The 13,049-nt window shown below is 34.5% G+C and overlaps 1 protein-coding gene across 9 annotated transcripts in view; it reads right to left on the reverse strand.

The window, feature by feature from the left end:
• Positions 1-13,049, reverse strand: part of R3HDM1 (R3H domain containing 1) — a 127,711-nt gene that overhangs the window by 76,261 nt on the left and 38,401 nt on the right. For 4 of the 9 annotated variants that reach the window (XM_077747828.1, XM_077747824.1, XM_077747825.1 and 1 more), the window contains 5 exons: positions 12,745-12,971; positions 10,409-10,663; positions 7,629-7,780; positions 3,674-3,775; positions 1,136-1,432 (listed from right to left, as the gene is read on the reverse strand). In XM_077747828.1, coding sequence (XP_077603954.1) covers positions 1,136-1,432; positions 3,674-3,775; positions 7,629-7,780; positions 10,409-10,663; positions 12,745-12,971 — 1,033 coding nt within the window. The remainder of the gene's footprint in view (positions 1-1,135; positions 1,433-3,673; positions 3,776-7,628; positions 7,781-10,408; positions 10,664-12,744; positions 12,972-13,049) is intronic. The other 5 variants (XM_077747830.1, XM_077747831.1, XM_077747827.1 and 2 more) reach the window with 5 other exon arrangements.

Below are 13,049 nucleotides of genomic sequence, written 5' to 3' on the forward strand. Positions count from 1 at the left end.
CTTGATATTCATAATAGCACTATTCACATGAGCAAAATGTGGAAACATCCCAAATCCATTAATGACTGAAAAATCAACGGAGGTATATAAACAATGGCATATTATTCAGACGTAAGAAGGAATGAAATACTGATACACGCTATGTGGATTAACCCTCAAACATTCTGTTAAGTTAAAGAAGCCAGACACAAAAGGTAACAATATGGCATGATTCCATTAATATGAAGTATCCAGAATAGGTAAATCCTTAGAGACAGAATGCAGATTGGTGGTTCCAAGGGCTGGGGATTAGGGCAAACGGATAGTAACCACTTAATGAATGCAGAGTTTTCTTTTGGGGTGATGAAAATAAAAATGTTTTGGAATCAGAGAGAGGTGATAGTTTGAAACCTAGCTTTAAGTTAATAAATGAATTCTAGGAATTTTACTTCCCCCTGTTATCCTGTGTATATTCAACATTAGAGCTCACAGACAATACAATAAGGCAAGAGAAAGGAATAAAAGGCATACATGTATTGGAAAGGATAATATATGTAGAAATGGTCTTCAATATTGAAAATCCTAAGCAGTCCATGAAAAGGACTAGAATAATTAGAAAGGCCACAGGATATAATCAATACACAAAAATCAACTTTATTTCTACATATTAGCAAATGAAGAACAGAAAATGGAATTTTAAAATCATCTCCTTTAGAATAGCATTAAAAAACATTACATACTCAGAGATATATTTAACAAAATATATACAGTACTTGTATAATGAAAACTATAAAATACTGTTGGCAAAAATTAAGGAATAGCTAAGTAAATGTACAAAGATAACATGTTCCTGCACTGAAAGCTTCGATAGTATCATGATGTTAATTTTTTCCAAACTCACGTGAAACACATCAGTTTATTTTTATTGTGTACCTAACTTAACTGTGTTTCTCTTAAGCTAATTAAAACAAATCTATCAGTCAAAAGGAAACTCAGAGGTTACATACTTTTAACTATCCAACTGAAGTATCAACTAGTTATGTGGCTGAGAAGGGAAGATGATGACCAGCTTTGTTTATACATACATTCTCACAAATTCTCTCCATGTGAAATGAAAGTAAGCTCTCTAAGGTTAAAAGGTGAGAAAGTGACGTACCTGTGGTGAGGGTTGCTGAATATATCCCTGCTGCTGAAGCACAGGCTGGCTGACAGGATGGCCAGAGGCAGCATAGCCAGCAGAAGGGACTGGCTGCCCAGGTGGCAGGGGAGGGGGAGGAGGTGGTGGTGGCGGCGGCGGCGGTGGTGGAGGGGCTGCCGTCATGATATAACCAGACTGCTGTGGGGACTGAAGAACAACAGTGGACTGGAACATGGTGGCATGAGGGTCAGAACCCTCTGCAGATGGCTGGCGGGCAAGACTCATGTGGCTAAACTGAGACCCAAGGTTGTCCTGCTAAATAAAAAAAAAAAAGGGAAAAGTCAGAAATCAGTAAGCCTTCCATACATACATAAATCAAATTTATATAAAAAATACTTCATATATTTGAAGACAGACTGCAGTATTATGGATAACATGTATCCATAAGAGATTATGATTTAAGAGAACAGCTTCAATAAAATTAAGACCGTAAGGCAGGAAAACAGAAATATTATAATACTGTCATTAACAAATTACTTTTAAAGTAGATCTAATTGAGTGTGTAGCATGCAGAAAAGTAGAGTGTAGAAACATTTCACAATAAAAAAATGAAAAGACACTTATTTAAATGATGATTAAAGGCACATTAGGATGTAGAAGTGAAACTGGACATATTTATATTATATTGTATAATTAACATTTTCTGAAAGGACTTCAAGGACCAGGTGACTAACAAGGCACAGTACTAATTATTCTTTATCCCTCTTTCTAAAAGGCAAGATTCTGGTTCTATGTACTTTTGTTTAGCTTATCATCTCTGTTGAATATACTAGTAGAAATGAAAAAAAAAATGGATAAAATCTATCCACCGCAGGCCTCTAGTCTCTCAAAAATTATTTGGCCATAAATTCTATTCTTCCACAGGGTTTTTCAGTCTCTTCCTAAAGTCAGATGTTAGGCAAATGTAATCCAAATGAGTTTCCTAATGTTTTGGCTACTTGGTGAGCAGGCAGCCATGTCCAGCCAAGAGAGGTTTCTAATTTACATATCTGACAAATGTTTTCTCTCACTCACCAGCCTAAGGACCAGTTTTGACTAGTCTAGACAATATCACTGAAATGACAAAAAATGGGATTAAAATGGCATTCCCTTGCTCCCAAAGTGCCACAGATTGGCAACAATATATACCACATTTTATTAAGAGGAGAATTTTGGAAAAAGTTACTTAAAAGAATTGTGGCAATTGAGTTCTCAGATCAAAGTTGACATGTATGCAATTCCTACAGTCTGTTGGTTTTTGCAAAGTACATTACAGCTATGGAAAAGACAGGGTCTTGAAAAAGGGAACCTGATTTAATGACTGAAATACATGGTTTTACTCTTCCCAGCGCGTGCTCTGACAAACTCTAGTACTATTAGCCTAATTCAATGAATACTTTCAAAAGGGAAAAATGTACTAAAATATACTATTAGTTGTAATTACACAGTAATCTGGCCAAATATTTTAACTATACACTACCATCAGAGTCATCTTGAAAAAAAAAAGTAATTTTCTTATTCCAACAATTTGCCATTTTTCAAAACATTTTTGAGGCTTTTATGTTATGCTTATTGATGCTTTTGATCTTCTCAATGCTGGAAAAATTTTATTTTTTCAGATCGGAAGTGATTTCTGAAAATGATTCATATCCAATGCTGGTAAATAAGGTCGCCCCCAGGTCAAAATAAAAACTCTCAATATAAGAAAATGTTTCTAAAAAATGTCAACTGATTTTAAGACATAGCTTATAGTTTAGCTTAAAAAGTAATATCAAAATATGGTGCCATATATTCGAAAAATAATAGCATAACTGGGAAAGTTTATTAGGCTGATAGGGAGACTCATTTTAAGGGAAGGGAAGTAACATTTATTGAATACTCATTTCATGTTAGGTCCTAGGCAAGAATTCCATACTTTTACACTGTTGTCTCATATACTTAGTAACTACAGAAGGTCACACAGAGAATACATGGCACTGGTGCTTATAAGCTCTTACTGAGAAGTAGAACTTGGGGCATACTTTGGGTTGGAGAAGATACCATTTATTACCTCAGATGCAATATCTAAAGATCTTCTTAGGAATAGACTTAGGAGAATGTCTTAGGTAACCGTAAGCTCCAATTCACCCTAATAACTGGGATAAGTCTACAGGACTGGGGAAAGAATAGAAAGCCTTAAACCCAGATGAAGGCTGCCACTCCAAGACTGCACGGATCACACTGACCTCAATGAGAAAAGTAGCTAAACCACCTTAGGACTAGAACAGTCAAACTGAAAATCATTTCATTATGGAAAAGCAGGAAAAGATTAGGATTTATATAAACACTGTAATAAGCCAATATGACATTCTATAGTAGAGTAAATTACTTCTAATACAGGTTAGAAACACTTTTTCAGTGTATGTGTCCAGGACTTCAAATAATCACAAAAGATCGTATCACATTAATCACATCCATGAGCATCCATCACACATCCACCCACAGAAACAATGCAGGAGGTGAAGAGAGATATAGTACCACGGAGTATTGCTGGGTGGGTGAGACTGGCAGGAGCGGGGATGGGTAAGGGGCTGTAGAGTACTGAACAGGCTGTGAAGAGGACTGCAGAGGACGAACAGGCTAAGGAATAACAGGTTGGCAAACAATGTTAATGTCAGAATAAAATGTTACAAGAATTGCATAAAATGGAAAGTCACACTTTTTTGGCAACAGCTTAAACTACATTTATAAAGTCATCTTATACAATGATAATAGGAAACAACAAGAACAATGCTAAAGGAAGAAACTCTACATAGTAAAAATTTTACAAACATACCTATGCTTTAATATATAGATAGTTTTTTCTTAAAAATGTTAGATTCATTGAAACAGGTAACTTAGACATTTCACATCCTATTATCTAACCAAAACCCCTAGGTTTAGTCAGTAAAAACAAAACCACTCATTCTTACTTCCTGGTTTGATGAGGGGCTGTTCTATTTAGTGTTATAACACTACATAAAAGAAAAACTTCATTTATTATCAGACAATGAAAACTTACATGGTATCTATGCCAATTACTATCTGATAAGGTACGATTAAATATTCTTTTAGGACTAGAGTGTGTGAATTTCAACAATTCTCACTTTTTAAAATTTATTTACGTTTTTAATTTTAGCAGTTTTTAAAGTATAGTATGTTGTGGGTACCACTAAGAGTAACAGCCTAAAGAACAATACACACATACACACAGGCACATGCACACACACACATTTCTTTTACACAAGGAAGATAAACACAGTTGTCTTGAAACTAAAAACTTTGATCGAGAGAGTAGATCCATCTGGACCTTAAAAACTAGTGATTTAAAATTTTTTCACTAATGAAATACTGCATTTCAGGAAAATAAGCATAAGTTTTACATTTCCCAGGGACACTCAAAAACAGACGTTACAGAAAATGAAAAATGTTTTATCATTTTTAAACCTTAAGGAGTAAAGCTGGCCATCTGGAGGCTCACAGTGGCATCTGATTTAGTTTCCCAGTCTTATATTTATATTAGACAGTTTATTACAAAAGGGTGATATATATACTGGCTTAAAGACTCATAATCCATGTTATCGAAGCGGCAATCAGGCTAAGATAAGTGACTTGTAGACAGCCAAGTAAACAAGCATTGGAGGAACCTAGGTCATTTTACCTAATGAAAACTCTCACTTTTGCTTAAAATGTATATACACGAATCTCCCTCCGGACAGGATTTCCTAAAAGAATACTTCAAAAATATAAAATAAGCTAACTGAGTAGGCTTTTCCATGGAATAATCTAAGTAAGGAGAAATTTTTATGACAACTCAGATGCGTAATGGTGAGTTGCACTTCTACCACAAAAAGGCTTAGATTAGAATCTCAAAAAAAATCCAGAATTAAAGGAGAAGTACTCAACATGGTAAAAGCTGAAAAATTTATAGAGCCACTGGTCCCTCACTAACCTCTTGACTAGAAATTAGCGGGCTTCCTACCAGATGACAGCACACATCACACTAAATGAGGCTACAGCAGCTTTAGAGGTTCCAAGTACGGGCTATTCAATGTGTTAAGTCAGATAATCATTAAGACATAACTTTCTTCCAGACATCTTGACCTACTATGTAAGTGTCAGATGAAACAAAAGCTTTAGTATGCTGGAAGATAAAAGAAAGAGGAGTTCGATAGCACCAATCGTATGAATTAATGTTTCCCAGAGTGTCAAGTGGTAATGAGACAAATGTGGGTGGGAAGAGTGGTTGATCAAAGTGAAATTCTGGCACCACTTAGAAAAGAAAAAGCCTTAGCTTTTCCTTTTTCTACTTAAATTGCAAATGGCTGCAAAACAATATCCACTTCAAGTGATTGGTTTTAAGAAATGCAGCCCATCTGAAACACTTTGGAAATCATACTACTATTTTGTTTGGTTATTTGAAATTTCATGGATAGATTATCTCAGTGCAGAAAGTAGTTACTGAATGTAATTTGTTCATCACTTCTCTATTTTGATATCTGATGATGAATTACCTGAAACACCTGAAGCAACACCAGAAAAATCAACCACAAAGTTTGATGCATATCTTGAGATTTCAAATCACAACTCATTAAGGCTCTATTCCTATTTTTTAATGTTTATTTATTTTGAGAGAAAGAGAGCAAGTGAGGTGGGAGAGAAGAGAAATAGAGACAGACGATCTGTTGTGGGTTCCTTGCTGAGAGAACAGAGCCTGATGTGGGGCTCAAACTCACAAGCCACGAGATGATAACATGAGCTCAAGTCAGACGCTAAACCAACTGAGCCACCCAGGCACCTCTAGGTTCTATTTCTAAACTAAGGTGTCTACACCTTCATTTAGGATTGTCTCATATCTAAATCAGACAAAATTATTTCTAAGAGATAATAATCTGAAATATGTAATCATAGATAAATCCTTAGACTTTTTTGAAGCTGCCAGATAAATATTATTTCTGTTTAACGAAATGAAAACGAGTCCTATAAAGCTCCTAGTGAAATACATAGCAAGGCACAGGAAACTGACAGCAAAATGAAGGAGAAACACTTCAGGACCTAAGTGAATGAAAGCAAGGCAGAGAAAGAAGGCCAGTGAGGGCGTTTAACGTATTCTAATGTGTACCTGTGCATTTTTCATCAAATGGGGCTGGGAAGTGGATATGGGAGTCTTTGGAAACAGTTTAGGCACTTCCACTTCATATATTTGTATGTCTTAAAAGCACATCAAAAACCTAGGAATCTTACTTTATATAAACTAGCTTGCCCAATATCAGGAGTCTTAATTGCCAGAGGTACAATTATTTACAAAACTTTCAAAGTATTTGATAATATTACCAAACTGCTCATACATTCTTCACCCTTGACAGCAAAATTAATGAAATTTCTCCAGTTCAAGTTTATCACCATACTTCTTTCATAAGTATTTTGCAAGTTCTCACCAGTGGAATATTTAGATAGCCTTATGCAGAAAAAGAGGTATAACTAACTGTACAAGCTGTCGTTGATATGTTATACCACCTTTAAAGGATAGAATAAAAGTAAATGAGTTTATGTGCAGCAACATGGATGGACCTTGAGGGTGTTATGCTGAGTGAAGTAAGTCAGGCAGAGAAGGACAAATATCACATGTTTGCACATATAGGAGGATTAGGAGGAACTTAACTGAGGACCATGGGGGAGAAGAAGGGGGGGAAATGGTGGGGGAAAGGGAGAGAGGCAAACCATGAGAGACTCTTGAATGCTGAGAAACAAACTGAGGACTGATGGATGTGGGGGGTAGGGGGGAGATGGGCATGGAGGAAGGCACTTGTGGGGATGAGCACTGAGCGTTATATGGAAACCAATTTCACAATAAACTATTGGTAAAAAAAAAAAAAAAAAGTAAATGAGTTGACACTGGCATAATCAAGTTCCGCAAGGATGAATAGCAAATCTATAGGGGAAAAGCCAGAATGTGAAAGTGTATGTGCAAACTCTAAACATTTATACATATTCAAGATAGTACTAAGAGTGTTTCTGTGAATTCTAATTCAGAATGTTTTTGCCTCTCTCTTTCATAGGGTAGGTGGGATGCAAAGTACCTTGCCACACTTGAGCAACTCAAGTTTCTTCTATGATCTGTTGAACCTTAGAACAACGTATTAACTCACTGGCATAAACTTAGTTTTGTTTTTATTCCTTTTGTCCATCTCTGCTGTTGTAGAATATGGAGAACATACTCACCACAAAGGCTCATGTGATACAAAATTTCCTTCTTTCCAATATATATTTCGCATTTTAGCTGAAAATCCTGTGAAGTTAACCTCTCTTCCTACAAACAGGGAGCGGACATCACTGGTGCAGAATATTAAAATTCTAAGAGATACTTGGGCTAGCCCAATTATAATTAGTGAGTTTAGTCTCAAATACGCAAAGGGAGGTGAACTTAGCATTATGTAATCACGGATATGTGCACCTGTGAGAAAATGTGATTAGCTGCTTGTTGTTGAGGTGGTGGGGGTGGCAGAGGTGGCTGTGGAGGTCCAGGCACTTGGGTTCTAACAGGTTGTTGAGTCATAGGAGGATTATACACAACTGGACTTCCATCTGGGTTTATGAAGGGCTGACCTGAAAAATTATAAGAGGAAGGAAAATCATTTACAACTGAGACTGAACATAGGTCATTCTATGAACAATTTATAACACCAGTCTATAATCCTTACTCACAATCCTAAAGCCCCAAGTTTCTGAAACTTGGGGAAACAAAGTCTGACCTTACATGAGGTTATTTTAATAGTCTTTATTTTTCTCACTTAGAGTAAATATTTGAACATTTTGCTGCAGTGTTTTACTATGTGGATGCTGCTCCAAAACCTCTTGGGTGTTATTTTATGATACACAGCAATTTTCGAAAAACTCTGAATTCTGAATACCCTGCTCAAGGGATTCAGTTATAGGACTGTGGTCTCGTAGTGCTTTAACGATTTCAGTTTTAAGAAAAAATTACTGACTTTGGGATACTGGAACATTATTAATTAGCCTCTACTAGGTAGTGAGTAAGAGCTAATTTATAGACCACAATGCATATACTTAATTAGTGAAATTAACACAAGATGAAAATTAAAAATGCTTGGCAGCTTCAAATTTGAAATCATGGACTTGATGGCAGGGTCCTTATGTTATAACTTCTAAAGCTGTAAGTAAGTTTTGAACTCTAAAGAATTTTATAAAATAATTTCTTTTTTAATTCCAGTGAGCTTGATTCACAAGTATGAAAAAAAACTTTAATACTGATNTCTTATTATAAAAATATTTTTATTGTGGGAAAATAACCGATAAATAGAAAAAAGGAAAGTAAATCCCCATAATCTTATAGTTAACAATTTGGATACCCTTCTTCCAGACTTTTTTTCAAAGCACAGGTAAATAGATACACAGATTAATATTTTTCCTTGCACTATATTATTTAAAAAAAAAGAAGAGGAAAAAAAGGGGACTACGTGAAATACACGGACTATGATACCCATTTAGAATGGGAAGAATACAGAAGAAATGAAAGAAATTTGACTGAACAATAGTGTTTAAAGTTGTCTTCAGAATATCCTTTCTTCCATGGTAAAACCTTCTATTTGGTTTTTTAAAACTCATGACATAGTAAAAATTGTGGGGAGAGAAGAATACATTGTTCCATTGATACCAAGTGGGAAAAGTCCTTCTAATTCAAATAATTTTCACTGATTTCTTGATAGTTTAGTTATATGAAAACAAACCATGCTGGGTATTTGTTGATTGTAATTCTGAATAGAAATGGTAGAGACGATTTGGGTGGAAGCATGCATAAAAGTAATTTAAGGACTGTTTGAAAAAGTTGGATGTGTTATAATGCTGTTCTCAAAAAGCAAAGAGGCCACTTTTGAACTCACTTAAAATTAAGAATACAATTCAATTTTAGGTTTATCTGTTGCTTACTCTATAATTTCCTAGTCAGTTGAACCTTTCATATTATAAAAAAAAAAACAACCAATATGTTTTGAATGAAAAGTAATAGTAAATACATTAAGTATATTAATTCATCTTATATCCTGCTTCAGAGAAACAGCAAGTTTAGTAATATAAATAAATCTGAAGGAGAAGAAGATAATGGTTATTAAGCAAAAACAGAATTTCTGAATAGTCAGTTATTCAATTCTTATAATAGAAACAAATGTTCCAATACTTTATCTTAAAAAACAGATGCAAAGAAATCTGATGGAAATGAGTTCCAAGCCATGGTCTTCTCTACAACAAACAAAAGAAAAGGTTCAGAGCACACAAAGACACTCTCATCTGTACCTACCTCACTCAACTACTGCCATGCTGATGTGACCACATGAGTTAAGGGTGCAAATTTCTAAGAAAGGTTATCAAATGATTTATAAGGTTGTTCTCATTATCTTGCAAAATTACTGGGCCATAATGTTTTGAATAGAGACTAGACTTCATGTGATCTTTTAAAAGATCATGTTTTCTGTACTGCATACTGCATGCATAATGAAATGTACTATGACTGTAAGTTTCTTAATCTCTTTGAGGTTCAGTTTCCTGATACGTAAATGGGGATTTCACCTAACAAATAAAGTTATTATAATGATTCTGAGTAATGTGTTTCAAGCACCTAACATAGTACCTAATATACTGTAGATGCTGAAAAAATGAGAATTATTACCTAAATGCAAAGAATATGTGTCTTCAGTATGAATTCATAAAGACTACCTATTTCCTTTTTCTAACAATAACATGTGCCTTACCTTTTCCTTAGGGGAAAACAATTACTATATTCTGAAGGACAATAACTTATATGTCCTTTCTGCTTCATCCTACAATGATTAAGAGCTGCTTACTTTCTCTTTCTTTATGAAATGCATACTATTTTCCCCATGATAATTTTTAGTTTTTTTTAATCAAATAAAGCTCTTCAGTGGCCGTTGTCTCATTTCTAGGAAATGAACCATTTTTCAATTATGGTTAGGCCATAATTTGGCCTAAAAGGTGATGTCTGGATGTCATAAAGAGAAAAATACTTTCTGATATAAATATGTCTTATAACATTTTCTAGCAGAAATGTTTTATTTAAGTTCTAGGGAAAATACTAATTATTCATGAAAACTTAAAAACTGACAATACATATGTACAGATAATACATTTAATACACATTTTTTGCTTTTCAGTAACTCCTGATATCTCAACTGAAATAAACACCTTTTTCTTGATACCAACCTGTTTGTGGGTTGATCAGAATACTGCCAGGTGGTATGCCTGCCGCTTCCAAGGGAAGCAGAAAGAAGCTAGTGCTAGGAGATGCGACTTGCCCATTTAGGCCACCATCAAAGGAAAGAGAGCTATGAGTGCTGACAGTTGGATAGACGACAGGTGCGCCATGAGAAGACTGGCTGAGAGCTGTACCTGGAAGAGGCTGCTGGATGTGAGAAAGAGAGCCCGTAGATGACCCTACACTACCAGAAGACTCAGAACCTAGGGGAGGAGTAATGAAAAATATGGATTTTTTAAACCTCATGTAAAAATGCAGGTTTTAAATATGTAACAATAAAATCCACATAATATAACATGCAGTTACCACATAAAAGCATTGGCTATTTTTGATTTACTATATAATTTTGCTTCTCCTCTCCATTATCAACAAGTTTAATACAGCAAACTAATCACATAAGTTGTCAGAGAAGTCATAGCCAAAGCATGCAACTTAAGCAAGATTATATAACACCAGCCACAGACAGACACAAAAAGCACATTACCCACATTTCCCAAAGCAAAGTTATGTACATTTTACCTTTTAGATTAACACTTAGGAAAACACAGATTATAATTTTCCCCCAGGAAAAAGAATATAGCACAGCCAAATGCCCAAAAGCTCTTATACCAGAAACCCCTTATCTATAAGAACACAGAAAGATTAAAAGTAGTGTAGATGACAAAAATGATAAATTCTCTATCAAGAGAAACAATTGTGAAGTTTCAATGCAGAATTCCATTTTTATGATTAATTCATAATCATATTATCTTCCTATAATGTAAAGTCAACTTTCAATTGTTTACCATATCAAGGGACAAAGATAGCATGAAAAATATTCTAAGTACTTACAATAGCATCAGTTTTAAAATTTATTTCTCACTAAACTTAATAAATGTGATAATTTATTGTTAGCCATTTTTATCCCTGGAATCTATTTCATTTTCTATTACCCAGAGACTGAAAATGTCACTGATGTTCAGTAAAATGGTTAAAACTGGATAATAAGACAATCAAACAGAGGAAAAGATTTTGAAACTGTATATAGTTAACTAGGTTTTAAATAACAGTTGACTCCACAATGGAGAACTACTCTTTAATGAATGAAATAAACAAATATGATACACTATACAGACTGCTTTCTGAAGGATAACTTCTATTTTAAGTTGTGCCAAATTACTCCTGATAAAAACTCTACCAAAAATAATTTTTCCCTATAAAGACTTAAATAATGTTTAACTCTGCAGATAATATAGATTATAAATAGGAAAAGATCTTAAAATGTTTTAATTCAGCAGTGTTCCTAAATGATCTTCTCATAAATATTTTTTGTTATGATTACTTGTTTCCCAAATAAATGCGTATCTTGTACATATGCATATTTTTACATTAATAAAATTTACTTATGTTTAGCAATATTCTATTATATACACTAAGATATTTTTAATATGCACATTATAATAAGAAAAGGTGACAAGTGCAATTCATAAGCCTTTAACAGTTTGAAGCACTGAGTATAGACAAGGATTAATAAAAAGTACTTGGCCATGTTTAAATCTCTTCTTTTATATTTGTTATCTGTACAACACCATAGGTCTTTGATAACCCAAATAGGCTAAAGATAGACATTTCTGCTAACTTTCAAAGCTTATTTTGGAATAAAAATGAAGATCTACAAGGATCCTAAGAGACATGAGTTTCTTTAGTGTTAAACCCAGTTAGTGAAGGTGAAGAGAAAACGTATGAGCCTAATTGTAAGGTACCCTAAAAGCAAAGAAACGAACAGAATGAGGGAGGATGTTACTAAAATTTTCACTCATTCATAATAATCACATCACATTATTTTTAATATTCCTCAGAAACTTGCCAGCAATTTTAGTGATTCTTTGAATGGCAAATGAAGGACTTTATCATGAAAAATACAATCAATAACTGACAGTATTATATGTTAAATAAACCTAGGTGAGAAACCAGGCCTTCCAATTACAAATAAGCAATGGAGAATTTCCAACCACCTCTGGGGATCAAGCAAAAGATGACATTTCACTGAACTAACTTGATTAAGTTTATGTCACAAAAGAGGATTTTTACTTTATATGATATTTGTAAATCTCTCTCTAACAGAGAATGAATCCTCATGTCAATACACCCATTACCTCTTAATTACTGTGGAGGTGCTCAATGCACTGCTGGTAGCAATTTTATATGTTAGGATAACTGCAGAAGCCATCTGATAAATAAAGAGCTAAGACAACAATAGGGAAATGAATGTTAGGACTGCACAGTTTTAGACAAATATTTATACCTGTTTTTGAAAGCCTGCCTATGCTTTTGCTGCTCCCAGAACTATCACCTCTTGTCAGGACCGAGATTCCACTGAAGCTGCTGGCTTTGGTTACAGCAGGCTTGAAGTTTCGGAGGGAACTGTCTGAATCTGTGCTGCTCCAGGGCCGTGGTTCAGAATACTTCAGCTCATTCTCAGTGCTGCTTTGATGGCTATTTGTTGATCTCCCTGAAGCATCTTTATTAACTCTGTAATTTAGAAATAAAACTTTGAGAAGCTAACAGGACAAAAGGGGAAAGAACACAGAAAAAAATTGTCTGAGTTTT

Source organism: Crocuta crocuta, unplaced genomic scaffold (genome assembly GCF_008692635.1).
Source record: "Crocuta crocuta isolate KB4526 unplaced genomic scaffold, BGI_CrCroc_1.0 scaffold427, whole genome shotgun sequence".
Taxonomy (NCBI): Eukaryota; Metazoa; Chordata; class Mammalia; order Carnivora; family Hyaenidae; genus Crocuta; species Crocuta crocuta.